The 16,733-nt window shown below is 62.5% G+C and overlaps 1 protein-coding gene across 3 annotated transcripts in view; it reads right to left on the bottom strand.

The window, feature by feature from the left end:
- Positions 1-397: 397 nt before the first annotated feature.
- Positions 398-16,733, bottom strand: part of LOC122551961 (transmembrane protein 169) — a 30,041-nt gene continuing 13,705 nt past the window's right edge. Inside the window, exons 2-3 of one of the 3 annotated variants that reach the window (XM_087989449.1) lie at positions 6,469-6,841; positions 398-2,703 (exon numbers count right to left, since the gene is read on the bottom strand). In XM_087989449.1, the coding sequence (XP_087845575.1) occupies positions 2,081-2,703; positions 6,469-6,733 (888 nt within the window). In that variant the 5' untranslated portion in view covers positions 6,734-6,841 and the 3' untranslated portion in view covers positions 398-2,080. The remainder of the gene's footprint in view (positions 2,704-6,468; positions 6,842-16,733) is intronic. The other 2 variants (XM_087989450.1, XM_087989451.1) reach the window with 2 other exon arrangements.

The following is a 16,733-nucleotide window of genomic DNA, read 5'->3' as shown; positions in this document are numbered from 1 at the left end:
TTGACTTTTAATGATATCACCACCACACTTAGATAGCAGTGGTTGATGATGGTGGTGGGAAGAAGATGGTGAGAGATCTTAAATAAACATTAATCAGTGATACCCACATCCTATGAACAAATAAAAACTCATATCATTTGTTATTCATTTGAACACTAACATATAAAGTACTGGATTCAGCCACAAATCATTTAACAAAAGATATAATAATTGCTGGGGTGGTAAATAATGAGGCAGATACCTTAGATTACAGCGGGATATAGACTGGCTGGTCAGATGCAAAGCACAGCAGGTCAGGCAGCACCCGAGTAGCAGGAAAATCTATGTTTCGGGCAAAAGCCCTTCATCAGGATGATGAAGGGCTTTTGCCCGAAACATCAATTTTCCTGCTCCTCGGATGCTGCCTGACTTGCTGTGCTTTTCCAGCGCCACTCTAATCTTGATTCTAATCTCCAGCATCTGCAATCTTCACTTTTGCCTGGCTGGTCAGATGGGTGGATCAGTGGCAAATGGAATTCAATCCTATTTAGTGTGAGTCAATTCCCCTGGGCAGGCAAATAAGGCAAGGGAATGTGTTACAAATGGTAGGACACTGGGAAATACTGAGTATCAAAGGGATCCTGGTGTTCATGTTCACTGGCCCCAGTGGGACTGATTGACAAAGTGGTTAAGGCAGCATGAGATACTCGCTTTTACAGGTCCAGGCATAGCATTTAAGAGCAGGGAAGTGACACTAGAATTGTATAAAACATTGATTTTGGGCACAGCTAGAGAATTATACACAGTTCTAGAATCTATGTTACTGGAGTTATGCAATTGCATTGGAGAGGGTGCAGAAGAGATTTATCAAGATGTTTTCTGGCTGGGAGGGTTTTAGTCAAGAAGAAAAATTGAATAGACTGGGATTGTTTTCTTTGAAACACTGAATGATATAAAATCAGATAGCTCGGTACAGACAAGGATAGATTAGTGGGTTTAAAGTCAAAAGACAGTACTTAATGAAGATGCAGGAATGATTAAATGTGACAACCTGCTGGTGCCAAACTGGACGTGGAACCAGAGCACTATAGGAGCTAAACAAATTGCTCCCACCAGTTTGTACTAATTGAGAAGTCGCATACTTATGACCACCAAGTGGTGTGTTTGATGCAAGGCCAAAATTTGTAGCATAGGAAAATTGACCTGGTTCAATCTGGACATGGAAAGGTATTCAGTTACATTATTAAATTAAACTCTTTTATAGCTTTAATGATTGAAGAGTGAATATTCTACAGAAATGATGTAAATTATCTTTATTCTATGATCTAGTATTATGAATGTGATAAGCTTTAAATTAACTAAATGTTAAATGGTGCCTCAAGGCCTTAAGATCCCCTGAAATATTAAAGTCTATGGTGAATTGCCGCATTATCTTTTGTCGTCATGTTGGATTTAACCATAGAAAAAAATTACATCCCAGCAGTCACGATTTCTCTTCGATTAGGCCTTTAACACAGTTGAAGTATAATTAGCATAGGCAGTTACTTAGCAGTATATTCATGGCTCATTTAAAAACAATACTGTAGTAAACCCTGCTAATATACCCTAAACCTTTAGTAGCCTTTTAGTGTTTGCAAATAAGCTACTCCATTAAAAAATAAACTAACAGTTTTGCAGGGAAAGCACAGGCCAGCACCTTCAGACATTAAAATAAATAAATAAGTTAAATAGCAATTCTTCTCCATTTGACCTGATACCATTATTTGTAGCCTCTTGCACTACAGTAGGGTCAGACCCTGCATTGAGTGTGAGATAATTCAAACTTGGGTATTCTAGCTCCAGGAACTAAGTAATAGTGGGAACTGGCAAAAGGCAAACAAGCCTCCCATGCATTAGCAGAGACACGAGTCTTACATGGTTATGCTTATTGATCTAAACAGCTTAAATTTCTTCCTAAAAGCAGACGTTAGTTACGTGCATCTGAATACTACAAAGTCAAACAACATTACAGGGGCAGAGTAAATTCACGCAAAACTTCATTTCATTTCAAAATCCTAAGCAGTTTCTTCGGTCAGGTGCTTTCTCTCTGGATCAATATTCTTTAAACAGCAGATGTCTGCTCCCCTGCTGGTGCTGCCTTACAGGACAGACTACCTGAAACATTGTCAGAATCCAGCAGCTCCACAATGCTGTACGGGGAACAATCCTCCAGACCAAGTTTCCCAGACAACCAGCCACAGAAACCTTTCTCCAAGTCTCGCACTGCTTGCCACCACTCACCAAATGACCAGGATATCTGTGTCACGGTTGTGTACACAGCAAGGGACACAGACATTGCTACAATTAGCACTGGGTAAAAAATAATCAGAAAGGGGCAAATTGTAATCTTATGCCAGAAGGACCGTTCCTCGTTGTAAACCAAGAAAATGTTATACCAGGTAATGGTTCCATAATAAAAGGACATGACAAAGGACAACACAAAGACCACTGGAGCGCACACAAGGCTCCATATGACAACATGAGGACCTCTATGCAACCCTACATCACATGCTTTTTTTGTGCCTTTTTCTTCAGGCTGTAGGGGCTCCTTTGACTTGGCTAGTTCCTGGAGCTCTTTCTCAGTTAGCGTTACGTGGATGTCCACCATCTGCCCCTTCTTCTTGCCACGGGTGATTGTGCCAGTTAGTGTTACATATCTGCTGTCAGTAGGTACGCTCCAGCCACCTATCTCACAAACAACATAAGATTTTATCAACCTGAAATATAAACATTTTCTTCACATTTCATTTGAGGCTCAGACAGTGATCACATGCAAGCTGATGTTTTGTACAACATTCTTTCCTCAGTGACATTATATATTGCAACTCAGAATATTAGGAAAGAAGGGCCCCATCAGAAACAGCAACACTGGATTATTCCATAACCGTTCAGCCCACGATTTCATTAAGCTCTTTCAACTTTATGATATTCAATTTCCAATTTCCTGCTCTCACTTGAGGTCCTCTAATATTCTTCATTCAGAGGTTTTACATTCCAGTTGAGCACAGTTTTTCCCTGTAGCTTTGAAGACTGAAGGGTGACATTATAGTGATTTATAAAACCATGAGAGACACAGACAGGGTGAATAGCCAAGGTCTTTTCCCCAGAATAGGGGAGTCCAAAACTAGAAGGCATAGGTTTAAAGTCAGAGGGAAAAGATTTAGAAAAGGACCTGAAGGGCAACCTTTTCATGCAAAGGCTGCTGCATTTATGGAATGAACTACCAGAGGAACTGGTGGAGGCTGGTACAATTACAACATTTAAAATGCATAAAAGGAAGGGCTGAGGGGGATATGGGCTGAATGCTGGCAAATGGGGCTAGATTAATTTGGGATATTTGGTAGGTATGGATGAATTGGACTAACGGGTCTGTTCCCCTGCTGTACAACTCTATGACTCTACAGGACTGGCAGAAAACATGATATCAAATGAAAACTGACAGGCAGTTCTGTGGGTACAAACAAGGCTCTTAAATAATATGTTGCCTCTCTGGTGCTAGGGTCAGGCATGTCCCAGAATGGCTGCAAGGTAGTCTGAAGGGGAAGGTGAACAGCCAGTAGTCATGACATCTGTACTGATTACATTGGTAAAGAAAAAGAGGTCCTGTCACAGGAATTAAGAAAAGTGGTTGCAGATTAAAGCAGAAGACTATTAAGAATGCAATTCCCCAAGTTACTTCCACTGCTATGCCCGACTGAGTATAGGAATAAGATAGGTCAGATGAACACATGGCTATAGGGATGGTATAAGGGAGGGGGCTTTAGATTGTTAGATCATTGGGACAGTTTCTGGGGGCAGGTGGGACCTGTACAAGCTGGATAGATTGCACCTGAACTGGAATGGGTCCAATATTCTTGTTGGGATATTTGCTTGTACCATTGAAAAGGTTTTAAACTACTTTGGGATGAGGTTGGGGCAGAATCGAGTTAAAATCAGGAGCATCGTTCAGATATAGAAGGAATACCAGGTCAGTCAGTCTGGCAGAGAAAACATGATCATGATAAGGTACATGGGAGGACTGGAAAGTAAAATTGTATCTATTTTAATGCAAGGAGCCTGACTGATAAGGCAGAATAATTTACAGAATCAAAAAGTGTGGTGCTGGAAAAACACAGCCGGTCAGGCAACATCCGAGGAGCAGGAGAGTCGACGTCTTGGGCTTCATCACTTTCTTCTAGAAGAATTCACAGTTTTGGTCACCATTTGGGAATACATGTTGCGATCACGAAGACATGGTTGAAGGACAGGACTGTCAGCTCAACATTCCAGAGTATAAAAGTTTCAGGTGCAATGGGGCTGATGTAAGAGAGTTGGGAATGTTGCATTAATACAAATGAGGCTGTACGGGTAGAGGTTAAAGATTTTTAAAAAAAGGATGTTTACCTTGTTTGGATTATATTACAGGCCTCCGAAAAGAGGGAGATGTAGGAACAGATATGTAGGCAAATCTCAGAGGTGAGACTAGAATAAGGTTATGGGGATTTCAACTTTGTTAACTAACAAGTAACACACGCACCACACAAATGCCGGTAATGACCACCTCAAAGAAGAGAAAGTTAATCACCGCTCCTTGACATTCAATGATGTTACCATCACTGAATCCCCCACCATCAATATTCCTGGGGTTACCACTGGCCAGAAACTCAACTTAACTTGTCACAAACACAGTGGCTACAAGAACAGGTCAGAGGCTAAGAAAACTACAGTGAGTAACTCACTTCCTGACTCCCTAAAGCCTGTCCACTATCTGCAAGGCACTAGTCACAAGTTTGATGGAATACTCCCCACTTGCCTGTATGAGTGTAGCTCCAGCAACACTCAAGAAGCTTGACATCAAACAGGATAAAGCAGCCTGCTTCATTGGCATCATATCCAAAAACTTTCACTCCCTCCACCATTGACAGTCAGCAGTGGCAGTGTGTACACTGCAGAAATTCACTGAAAAGCCGTAGGCCCGTTCTGAGGAATGGTCACCAGAGCCAAAGCGTTAGCTTTGATTTCTCTTCAGATGTTGCCAGACCTGCTGAGATTTTCTAGCAACTTCTGTTTTCATCTTAGTTTGAAATGATTAGATGGGGTCTAATATTTACAGTGCACCCAGGAGAACTTTTATGCCAGTACATATAGTCCAACTAGAGATGTGCAGTGCTTGACCTAATTCCGTGATTGGTTTTATTCCCTAAGATCAGGATTAACCCTATCAAGTGGTTGTAGTGTCAGTGGGCAAATATTTTGGGGGGTAGTGACAACAACTCTACGTTTCATAGTCAAGTGGGTGGCACGGTGGCATAGTGGTTAGCACTGTTGCCTCACAGTAACAGAGACCCAGGTTCAATTCCCACCTCAGGCGAATCTGTGTGGAGTTTGCACATTCTCCCCGTGCCTGTGTGGGTTTCCTCCGGGTGCTCCGGTTCCCTCCCACAATCCAAAAATGTGCAGGTTAGGTGAATTGGCCATGCTAAATCGCCCGTAGTGTTAGGTGCAGAGATAAATGTAGGGGAATGGGTCTGGGTGGGTTGTGCTTCGGCAGGTCGGTGTGGACTTGTTGGGCCGAAGAGCCTGTTTCCACATTCCAAATAATCTAATCTAATCATTATGGAAAGGGATAAGGATAACATTAAGTGACTAAACTGGTGAAGGCAGATTTCAATATCATTAGACAGGATCTGGCAAACAGACTACTGGTAAGTAAGTCTACAGTTAGAAAGCGGGAGACATGGTGGGGCGACACGGTGGCATAGTGCTTAGCACTGCAGCCTCACAGCACCAGGCTCAATTCCAGCCTCTGGTGACTGTCTGCATGGAGTTTGCACGTTCTCCCCGTGTCTGCATGGGTTTCCTCCCACAATCCAAAGATGTGCAGATTAGGTGAATTGGCCATGCGAAATTTCCCGTAGTGTTAGGTGAAGAGATAAATGCAGGTGAAGGGGTATATGCAGGTGAAGGGGTATATGCAGGTGAAGGGGTATATTCAGGGGAATGGGTCTGGGTGGGTTGCTCTTCGGAGGGTCGGTGTGGACTTGTTGGGCTGAAGCGCCTGCTTCCACACTGTAAGTAATCTAATCTAAAGTAGTAGAATGAGAATTCAAGGCTAGCATGTTCTTTTGAGAGTGAAGGGCAACGGCAGCAAGTCCAGGGAACACTGGATGACAAGAGCTAGAGAGAGTCTGAAGAAAAAGAAGGAAGTCTACGTTAGGCACAGAGCATTAAAAAGGGAGCCCCTTCACAAGTGCAGAGAGTTTTGAGCATTGCTTAAAAAAGAAATTATGAGGGCAAAAAGGGGCCACAAATCTCTTTGGCATATAAGATTAAGGAAATCCCAAAGGCATTTTATAAATATATTTAAGTGCAAGAGGCCGGGGGGAAATAAGTGAGCCTATTAGAGGCCAAATGGACAACCTATGCTTGGAGCCAGAGGATGCGGGTGCAGTTAGAATCTATCTGTAGTACCTTCTACACTGGGAGGACACAGAAAGTTAGTCTGCTCCTCTGTGTTCTTGGCTGTGGTGTCTGGGTCATGCTGATCTTCTTCCACTCTCTCGCTTCCTGTGCGGTAGATTATAATGGACTCTGGTCTTGGCTCTTTCTTCTTTTTCTTCTTCCGCTCCATAGTAGCATCACCTTCCTTCTCAATTATCCCAGTCACAGTTTTGTGTGGTGAGCTCTGATGTGTCCCATGAGCTGTTTGCTCCATGCTGATGTTGTTTTGGGGCATCTTGGTGTGAATTGCAACTGATAAGTCACATTATAGACAAGTTATTATTGCTTCCCACAAGGACGACACAACCTGGCTTGCACATGCCTTAGGCCTCCTGTGTTAAAACTGACAGGTTAATCAGCAAATCACTGAGAAGTTAAAAAAAGCAACAAACACAAATAAGAAATCATAGAATCCCAACAGGATGGAAGGAAATCATCTGGCTATCGAGTTCACTCCAATGCTCTAAAGAACATGCAAACCCCAACAACCCTCGGCTCACCCATCCATCTCTTCCCCCACCCGCACCCCCTCCTCTTCCCTCCCCCGCTCACCCAACCATCTCTTCCCCCTTCTCCCCACCTCCCCGCTCACCCCTCCTCCTCACCCATCCATCTCTCCCACCCCCCCAGCTCAGCCCTCCTTCTCTCCCACCCCCCCATCTCTTCCCCCTCCTCCTCTCCCCCCCAACCCCTCCTACACTCCCAACCCCAGCTCGCCCCTCCCTCTCTCCTGGCCTCCGCCCCCGCTCGCCCCTCCCTCTCTCCCACCCTCCGCCCCAGCTCGCCCCTCCATCTCCCCCACCCTCCGCCCCAGCTCGCCCCGCCGTCTCTCCCACCCTCCGCCCCAGCTCGCCCCTCCGTCTCTCCCCCCCGCACCCCTGCTCGCCCCTCCGTCTCTCCCCCCCCGGACCCCAGCTCGCCCCTCCGTCTCTCCCCCCCGCACCCCTGCTCGCCCCTCCGTCTCTCCCCCCCCGGACCCCAGCTCGCCCCTCCGTCTCTCCCCCCCGCACCCCTGCTCGCCCCTCCGTCTCTCCCCCCCGCACCACTGCTCGCCCCTCCGTCTCTCCCCCCCGCACCCCTGCTCGCCCCTCCGTCTCTCCCCCCCGCACCCCTGCTCCCCCCTCGTCTCTCCCCCCCGCACCCCTGCTCGCCCCTCCGTCTCTCCCCCCCGCACCCCTGCTCGCCCCTCCGTCTCTCCCCCCCGCACCCCTGCTCGCCCCTCCGTCTCTCCCCCCCGCACCCCTGCTCGCCCCTCCGTCTGTCCCCCCCGCACCCCTGCTCGCCCCTCCGTCTCTCCCCCCCGCACCCCTGCTCGCCCCTCCGTCTCTCCCCCCCGCACCCCTGCTCGCCCCTCCGTCTCTCCCCCCGCACCCCTGCTCGCCCCTCCGTCTCTCCCCCCCGCACCCCTGCTCGCCCCTCCGTCCCAGCTCGCCCCGCCGTCTCTCCCACCCTCCGCCCCAGCTCGCCCCTCCGTCTCTCCCACCCTCCGCCCCAGCTCGCCCCGCCGTCTCTCCCACCCTCCGCCCCTGCTCGCCCCTCCGTCTCTCCCCCCCGCACCCCTGCTCGCCCCTCCGTCTCTCCCCCCCCCCGCACCCCTGCTCGCCCCTCCGTTTCTCCCCCCCGCACCCCTGCTCGCCCCTCCGTTTCTCCCCCCCCGCACCCGTGCTCGCCCCTCCGTCTCTCCCCCCCCGCACCCCTGCTCGCCCCTCCGTCTCTCCCCCCCCGCACCCCTGCTCGCCCTTCCGTCTCTCCCCTCCGTCTCTCCCCCCCCGCACCCCTGCTCGCCCCTCCGTCTCTCCCCCCCGCACCCCTGCTCGCCTCTCTGTCTCTCCCACCCTCCGCCCCAGCTCGCCCCGCCGTCTCTCCCACCCTCCGTCTCTCCCGCTCACCGCCCCCAGCTCGCCCCTCCATCTTGCTCACCTCTCTCACCACCCGCCTCTCCGCCTCTCCCACCCGCCTCTCCCCCACCCGTCACCCTCCATCTCTCACCACCCCCAGCTCGCCCCTACATCTCTTCCTCATCCTCCTCCTCCGCCTCCTCAATCTCTCCCACCGCCCCAGCTCGCCCCTCCGTCTCTCTCACCACCCCCAGTTCGCCCCTCCGTCTCTCCCACCCGCCCCCATGCTCGCCCCTCCGTCTCTCCCCCCTGCCCCCATGCTCGCCCCTCCGTCTCTCCCCCCTGCCCCCATGCTCGCCCCTCCGTCTCTCCCCCCTGCCCCCATGCTCGCCCCTCCGTCTTTCCACCCCGCCCCCATGCTCGCCCCTCCGTCTCTCCCCCCTGCCCCCATGCTCGCCCCTCCGTCTTTCCCCCCCGCCCCCATGCTCGCCCCTCCGTCTCTCCCACCACCCCCACCTCGCCCCTCCATCTCTTCCCCATCCTCCTCCTCCTCCTCCTCCTCCGCCCCCTCCATCTCTCCTTCCCCCAGCTCGCCCCACCGTCTCTCCCACCCGCCCCCCAGCTCGCCCCTCCGTCTCTACCACACCCCCCAGCTCCCCCCAACTGTCTCTCCCACTCCCCCAGCTCGCCCCCTCCGTCCCTTCCCCCTCCTCCGCCCCCTCCGTCCCTTCCCCCTCCCCCGCCCCTTCCCCCTCCCCCTCCGCCCCTTCCCCCTCCTCTGCCCCTTCCCCCTCCGCCCCTTCCCCCTCCTCCGCCCCCTCCCCCTCCTCCGCCCCCTACTCCGCCCCCTACTCCGCCCCTTCCCCCTCCCCTCTCCGCCCCTTCCCCCTCCCCTCTCCGCCCCTTCCCCCACCCCCTCCTCCGCCCCCTCCGTCCCTTCCCCCTCCCCCTCCCCCGCCCCCTCCGTCCCTTCCCCCGCCCCTTCCGTCCCTCCTCCTCCATCCCTTCCCCCTCCCCCTCCGTCCCTTCCCCCTCCCCCTCCTCCGCCCCTTCCCCGCCCCCTCCCCGCACCCTCCGCCCATTCCCCCTCCTCCGCCCCCTCCCCCTCCTCCGCCCCCTCCCCCTCCCCCTACTCTGCCACTTCCCCCTCCCCCTCTGCCATTTCCCCCTCTCCGCCCCTTCCCCTTCCCCCCCCCCCACCCCTTCCCCCTCCTCCGCCTCCTCCGCCCCCTCCGCCTCTTCCCCCTCCCCCGCCCCCTCGGTCTCCGCCCCCTCCATCCCTTCCCCCTCCTCCGCCCCCTCCGTCCCTTCCCCCTCCTCCGCCCCCTCCGTCCCCGCCCCCTCCGTCACTTCCCCCTCCTCGGCCCCCTCCGTCCCGGCCCCGTCCGTTCCTTCCCCCTCCCCCGCCCCCTCCGTCCCTTCCCCCTCCCCCTACTCCGTCCCTTCCTCCTCCCCCGCCCCCTCCGTCCCTTCCCCCTCCCCCTCCGTCCCTTACCACTCCCCCGCCCCCGCCGTCCCTTCCCCCTCCCCCTCCGTCCCTTCCCCCTCCCCCCTCCGTCCCTTCCCCCTCCCCCCTCCGTCCCTTCCCCTTCCCCATCCGTCCCTTCCCCCTCCCCCCTTCCCCCTCCGTCCCTTCCCCCTCCCCCTCCTCCGCCCCTTCCGTCCCTTCCCCCTCCCCCTCCTCCGCCCCCTCCGTCCCTTCCCCCTCCCCCTCCTCCGCCCCCTCCGTCCCTTCCCCCTCCCCTCCTCCGCCCCCTCCGTCCCTTCCCCCTACCCCTCCTCCGCCCCCTCCGTCCCTTCCCCCTCCCCCTCCGCCCCTTCCCCCTCCCCCTCCTCCGCCCCCACCGTCCCTTCCCCCTCCCCCGCCCCTTCCCCCTCCTCCGCCCCCTCCGTCCCTTCCCCCTCCCCCTCCTCCGCCCCTTCCCCCTCCTCCGCCCCCTCCGTCCCTTCCCCCTCCGCCCCTTCCCCCCCCTCCGTCCCTTCCCCCTCCCCCTCCTCCGCCCCCTCCGTCCCTTCCCCCTCCCCCTCCTCCGCCCCCTCCGTCCCTTCCCCCTCCCCCTCCTCCGCCCCCTCCGTCCCTTCCCCCTCCCCCTCCTCCGCCCCCTCCGTCCCTTCCCCCTCCCCCTCCTCCGCCCCCTCCGTCCCTTCCCCCTCCCCCTCCTCCGCCCCCTCCGTCCCTTCCCCCTCCCCCTCCTCCGCCCCCTCCGTCCCTTCCCCCTCCCCCTCCGTCCCTTCCCCCTCCCCCTCCTCCGCCCCCTCCGTCCCTTCCCCCTCCCCCTCCTCCGCCCCCTCCGTCCCTTCCCCCTCCCCCTCCTCCGCCCCCTCCGTCCCTTCCCCCTCCGCCCCCTCCGTCCCTTCCCCCTCCCCCTCCTCCGTCCCTTCCCCCTCCCCCTCCTCCGCCCCTTCCCCCTCCCCCTCCTCCGCCCCCTCCGTCCCTTCCCCCTCCCCCTCCTCCGCCCCCTCCGTCCCTTCCCCATCCCCCTCCTCCGCCCCCTCCGTCCCTTCCCCATCCCCCTCCTCCGCCCCCTCCGTCCCTTCCCCCTCCCCCTCCTCCGCCCCCTCCGTCCCTTCCCCCTCCCCCTCCTCCGTCCCCTCCGTCCCTTCCCCCTCCCCCTCCTCCGCCCCCTCCGTCCCTTCCCCCTCCCCCCCCGTCCCTTCCCCCTCCCCCTCCTCCGCCCCCTCCGTCCCTTCCCCCTCCCCCTCCTCCGCCCCCTCCGTCCCTTCCCCGTCCCCTCCGTCCCTTCCCCCTCCCCCTCCTCCGCCCCCTCCGTCCCTTCCCCCTCCCCCTCCTCCGCCCTCTCCGTCCCTTCCCCCTCCTCCGCCCCCTCCGTCCCTTCCCCCTCCTCCGCCCCCTCCGTCCCTTCCCCCTCCCCCTCCTCCGCCCCCTCCGTCCCTTCCCCCTCCCCCTCCTCCGCCCCCTCCGTCCCTTCCCCCTCCCCCTCCTCCGCCCCCTCCGTCCCTTCCCCCTCCCCCTCCTCCGCCCCCTCCGTCCCTTCCCCCTCCCCCTCCCCCTCCGTCCCTTCCCCCTCCCCCTCCCCCGCCCCCTCCGTCCCTTCCCCCTCCCCCTCCCCCGCCCCCTCCGTCCCTTCCCCCTCCCCCTCCTCCGCCCCCTCCGTCCCTTCCCCCTCCCCCTCCCCCGCCCCCTCCGTCCCTTCCCCCTCTCCCTCCTCCGCCCCCTCCGGCCCTTCCCCCTCCCCTTCCCCCGCCCACTCCGTCCCTTCCCCCTCCCCCTCCTCTGCCCCCTCCGTCCCTTCCCCCTCCCCCGCCCCCTCCGTCCCTTCCCCATCCCCCTCCTCCGCCCCCTCCGTCCCTTCCCCCTCCCCCTCCTCCGCCCCTCCGTCCCTTCCCCCTCCCCCTCCCCCTCCTCCGCCCCTTCCCTCTGCCCCTCCCCCTCCGTCCCTTCCCCCTGCCCCTCCCCCTCCTCCGCCCCCTCCGTCCCTTCCCTCTCCCCCTCCTCCGCCCCCTCCGTCCCTTCCCCCTCCTCCGCCCCCTCCGTCCCTTCCCCCGCCCCCTCCGTCCCTTCCTCCTCCTCCGCCCCCTCCGTCCCTTCCCCCGCCCCCTCCGTCCCTTCCTCCTCCTCCGCCCCCTCCGTCCCTTCCCCCGCCCCCTCCGTCCCTTCCTCCTCCTCCGCCCCCTCCGTCCCTTCCCCCTCCCCCTCCGTCCCTTCCTCCTCCTCCTCCGCCCCCTCCGTCCCTTCCCCCTCCTCTTCCTCCGCCCCCTCCGTCCCTTCCCTCTCCTCCTCCTCCGCCCACTCCGTCCCTTCCCCCTCCTCCGCCCCCTCAGTTCCCTTCCCCCTCCTCCTCCTCCCCCTCCTCCGCCCCCTCCGTCCCTTCCCCCTCCCCCTCCTCCGCCCCCTCCGTCCCTTCCCCCTCCCCCGCCCTCTCCGTCCCTTCCCCCTCCCCCTCCTCCGCCCACTCCGTCCCTTCCCCCGCCCCCTCCGTCCCTTCCCCCTCCTCCGCCCCCGCCGTCCCTTCCCCCTCCTCCGCCCCCTCCGTCCCTTCCCCCTCCTCCGCCCCCTCCGTCCCTTCCCCCTCCTCCGCCCCCTCCGTCCCTTACCCCTCCCCCTCCTCCGCCCTCTCCGTTCCTTCCCCCTCCCCCTCCTCCGCCCTCTCCGTTCCTTCCCCCTCCCCCTCCTCCGCCCTCTCCGTTCCTTCCCCCTCCCCCTCCCCCTCCTCCCCTTCCCCCTCCTCCTCCTCCCCTTCCCCCTCCTCCTCCTCCTCCTCCCCTTCCCCCTCCTCCTCCTCCGCCCCCTCCATCCCTTCCCCCTCCCCCTCCTCCGCCCTCTCCGTTCCTTCCCCCTACCCCTCCTCCCCTTCCCCCTCCTCCTCCTCCGCCCCCTCCATCCCTTCCCCCTCCCCCTCCTCCGCCCTCTCCGTTCCTTCCCCCTTCTCCTCCTCCCCTTCCCCCTCCTCCTCCTCCTCCCCTTCCCCCTCCTCCTCCTCCTCCCCTTCCCCCTCCTCCTCCTCCCCTTCCCCCTCCTCCTCCTCCGCCCCCTCCATCCCTTCCCCCTCCTCCGCCCCCTCCCCCTCCTCCGCCCTCTCCATCCCCCTCCTCCTCCTCCGCCCCCTCCTCCTCCTCCGCCCCCTCCATCCCTTCCCCCTCCTCCGCCCCCTCCATCCCTTCCCCCTTCCCCTCCTCCGCCCCCTCCGTCCCTTCCCCCTCCTCCTCTTCCGCCCCCTCCGTCCCTTCCCCCTCCTCCTCCTCCGCCCCTTCCCCCTCCTCCGCCCCCTCCGTCCCTTCCCCCTCCTCCTCCTCCGCCCCTTCCCCCTCCGCCTCCTCCGCCCCCTCCGTCCCTTCCCCCTCCTCCTCCTCCGCCCCCTCCGTCCCTTCCCTCTCCTCCTCCTCCGGCCCCTCCGTCCCTTCCCCCTCCTCCTCCTCCGCCCCCTCCGTCCCTTCCCCCTCCTCCTCCTCCGCCCCCTCCGTCCCTTCCCCCTCCTCCTCCTCCGCCCCCTCCGTCCCTTCCCCCTCCTCCTCCCCCGCCCCCTCCGTCCCTTCCGCCTCCTCCTCCCCCGCCCCCTCCGTCCCTCCCCCGCCCCCTCCTCCCCCGCCCCCTCCGTCCCTCCCCCGCCCCCTCCGTCCCTTCCCCCTCCTCCTCCCCCGCCCCCTCCGTCCCTTCCCCCGCCCCCCTCCCCCGCCCCCTCCGTCCCTTCCCCCGCCCTCCTCCCCCGCCCCCTCCGTCCATTCCCCCTCTCCCTCCTCCGCCCACTCCGTCCCTTCCCCCTCCCCCGCCCCCTCCGTCCCTTCCCCCTCCCCCTCCTCCGCCCCCTCCGTCCCTTCCCCCTCCCCCTCCTCCGCCCCCTCCGTCCCTTCCCCCTCCCCCTCCTCCGCCCCATCCGTCCCTTCCCCCTCCCCCTCCTCCGCCCCCGCCGTCCCTTCCCCCTCCCCCTCCTCCGCCCCCTCCGTCCCTTCCCCCTCCCCCTCCTCCGCCCCCTCCGTCCCTTCCCCCTCCCCCTCCTCCGCCCCATCCGTCCCTTCCCCCTCCCCCTCCTCCGCCCCCGCCGTCCCTTCCCCCTCCCCCTCCTCCGCCCCCTCCGTCCCTTCCCCCTCCCCCTCCTCCGCCCCCTCCGTCCCTTCCCCCTCCCCCTCCTCCCCTTCCCCCTCCCCCTCCTCCGTCCCTTTCCCCTCCCCCTCCTCCGTCCCTTCCCCCTCCCCCTCCTCCGCCCCCTCCGTCCCTTCCCCCTCCCCCTCCCCCTCCGTCCCTTCCCCCTCCCCCTCCCCCTCCGTCCCCTCCGTCCCTTCCCCCTCCCCCTCCTCCGCCCCCTCCGTCCCTTCCCCCTCCCCCTCCGTCCCTTCCCCCTCCCCCTCCTCCCCTTCCCCCTCCCCCTCCGTCCCTTCCCCCTCCCCCTCCGTCCCTTCCCCCTCCCCCTCCTCCGCCCCCTCCGTCCCTTCCCCCTCCCCCTCCTCCCCTTCCCCCTCCCCCTCCTCCGTCCCTTTCCCCTCCCCCTCCTCCGTCCCTTCCCCCTCCCCCTCCTCCGCCCCCTCCGTCCCTTCCCCCTCCCCCTCCCCCTCCGTCCCTTCCCCCTCCCCCTCCCCCTCCGTCCCCTCCGTCCCTTCCCCCTCCCCCTCCTCCGCCCCCTCCGTCCCTTCCCCCTCCCCCTCCGTCCCTTCCCCCTCCCCCTCCTCCCCTTCCCCCTCCCCCTCCGTCCCTTCCCCCTCCCCCTCCGTCCCTTCCCCCTCCCCCTCCTCCGCCCCCTCCGCCCCTTCCCCCTCCCCCGCCCCCTCCGCCCCTTCCCCCTCCCCCTCCTCCGCCCCTTCCCCCTCCCCCTCCCCCTCCGTCCCTTCCCCCTCCCCCTCCTCCGCCCCCTCCGCCCCTTCCCCCTCCCCCTCCTCCGCCCCTTCCCCCTCCCCCTCCTCCGCCCCCTCCGTCCCTTCCCCCTCCCCCTCCTCCGCCCCCTCCGTCCCTTCCTCCGCCCCCTCCGGCCCTTCCCCCGCCCCCTCCTCCGCCCCCTCCGTCCCTTCCCTCTCCCCCTCCTCCGCCCCCTCCCCCTCCCCCTCCTCCGCCCCCTCCCCCTCCCCTCCTCCGCCCCCTCCGTCCCTTCCCCCTCCCCCTCCTCCGCCCCCTCCGTCCCTTCCCCCGCCCCCTCCGTCCCTTCCCCCTCCTCCTCCTCCGCCCCCTCCGTCCCTTCCCCCTCCTCCTCCTCCGCCCCCTCCGTCCCTTCCCCCTCCTCCTCCTCCGCCCCCTCCGTCCCTTCCCCCTCCTCCTCCTCCGCCCCCTCCGTCCCTTCCCCCTCCTCCTCCCCGCCCCCTCCGTCCCTTCCCCCTCCTCCTCCTCCGCCCCCTCCGTCCCTTCCCCCTCCGTCCCTTCCGCCTCCTCCTCCCCCGCCCCCTCCGTCCCTCCCCCGCCCCCTCCGTCCCTTCCCCCTCCTCCTCACCCGCCCCCTCCGTCCCTTCCCCCTCCTCCTCCCCCGCCCCCTCCGTCCCTTCCCCCGCCCGCCCCCTCCGTCCCTTCCCCCTCTCCCTCCTCCGCCCCCTCCGTCCCTTCCCCCTCCCCCGCCCCCTCCGTCCCTTCCCCCTCTCCCTCCTCCGCCCACTCCGTCCCTTCCCCCACCCCCGCCCCCTCCGTCCCTTCCACCTCCCCCTCCTCCGCCCCCTCCCCCTCCTCCGCCCCTTCCCCCTCCCCCTCCTCCGCCCCCTCCGTCCCTTCCCCCTCCCCCTCCTCCGCCCACTCCGTCCCTTCCCCCTCCCCCTCCTCCGCCCCCTCCGTCCCTTCCCCCTCCCCCTCCTCCGCCCCCTCCGTCCCTTCCCCCTCCCCCTCCTCCGCCCCCTCCGTCCCTTCCCCCTCCCCCTCCTCCGCCCCCTCCGTCCCTTCCCCCTCCCCCTCCTCCGCCCCCTCCGTCCCTTCCCCCTCCCCCTCCTCCGCCCCCTCCGTCCCTTCCCCCTCCCCCTCCTCCGCCCCCTCCGTCCCTTCCCCCTCCCCCTCCTCCGCCCCCTCCGTCCCTTCCCCCTCCCCCTCCTCCGCCCCCTCCGTCCCTTCCCCCTCCCCCTCCTCCGCCCCCTCCGTCCCTTCCCCCTCCCCCTCCGTTCTTTCCCCCTCCCCCTCCTCCGCCCCCTCCGTCCCTTCCCCCTCCCCCTCCTCCGCCCACTCCGTCCCTTCCCCCTCCCCCTCCTCCGCCCCCTCCGTCCCTTCCCCCTCCCCCTCCCCCTCCGTCCCGTCCCCCTCCCCCTCCTCCGCCCCTTCCCCCTCCCCCTCCTTCGCCCCCTCCGTCCCTTCCCCCTCCCCCTCCTCCACCCCCTCCGTCCCTTCCTCCGCCCCCTCCGGCCCTTCCCCCGCCCCCTCCTCCGCCCCCTCCGTCCATTCCCTCTCCCCCTCCTCCGCCCCCTCCCCCTCCCCCGCCCCCTCCGTCCCTTCCCCCTCCCCCTCCTCCGCCCCCTCCGTCCCTTCCCCCTCCCCCTCCTCCGCCCCCTCCGTCCCTTCCCCCTCCCCCTCCTCCGCCCCCTCCGCCCCTTCCCTCTGCCCCTCCCCCTCCGTCCATTCCCCCTGTCCCTCCCCCTCCTCCGCCCCCTCCGTCCCTTCCCTCTCCCCCTCCTCCGCCCCCTCCGTCCCTTCCCCCTCCTCCTCCTCCGCCCCCTCCGTCCCTTCCCCCTCCTCCTCCTCTGCCCCCTCCGTCCCTTCCCCGCCCCCTCCGTCCCTTCCCCCTCCTCTTCCTCCGCCCACTCCGTCCCTTCCCCCTCCTCCTCCTCCGCCCCCTCCGTCCCTTCCCCCTCCTCCGCCCCCGCCGTCCCTTCCCCCTCCTCCGCCCCCTCCGTCCCTTCCCCCTCCTCCGCCCCCTCCGTCCCTTCCCCCTCCTCCGCCCCCTCCGTCCCTTCCCCCCCTCCTCCTCCGCCCCCTCCGTCCCTTCCCCCTCCTCCGCCCCCTCAGTTCCCTTCCCCCTCCTCCTCCTCCGCCCCCTCCGTCCC

Source organism: Chiloscyllium plagiosum, unplaced genomic scaffold (genome assembly GCF_037043375.1).
Source record: "Chiloscyllium plagiosum isolate Xiang-an unplaced genomic scaffold, Cpla_swu_hap1 HiC_scaffold_7, whole genome shotgun sequence".
Lineage (NCBI taxonomy): Eukaryota > Metazoa > Chordata > Chondrichthyes > Orectolobiformes > Hemiscylliidae > Chiloscyllium > Chiloscyllium plagiosum.
Note: the sequence above shows the minus strand (reverse complement) of the source record. Positions and strands in the feature narration are given on the sequence as shown.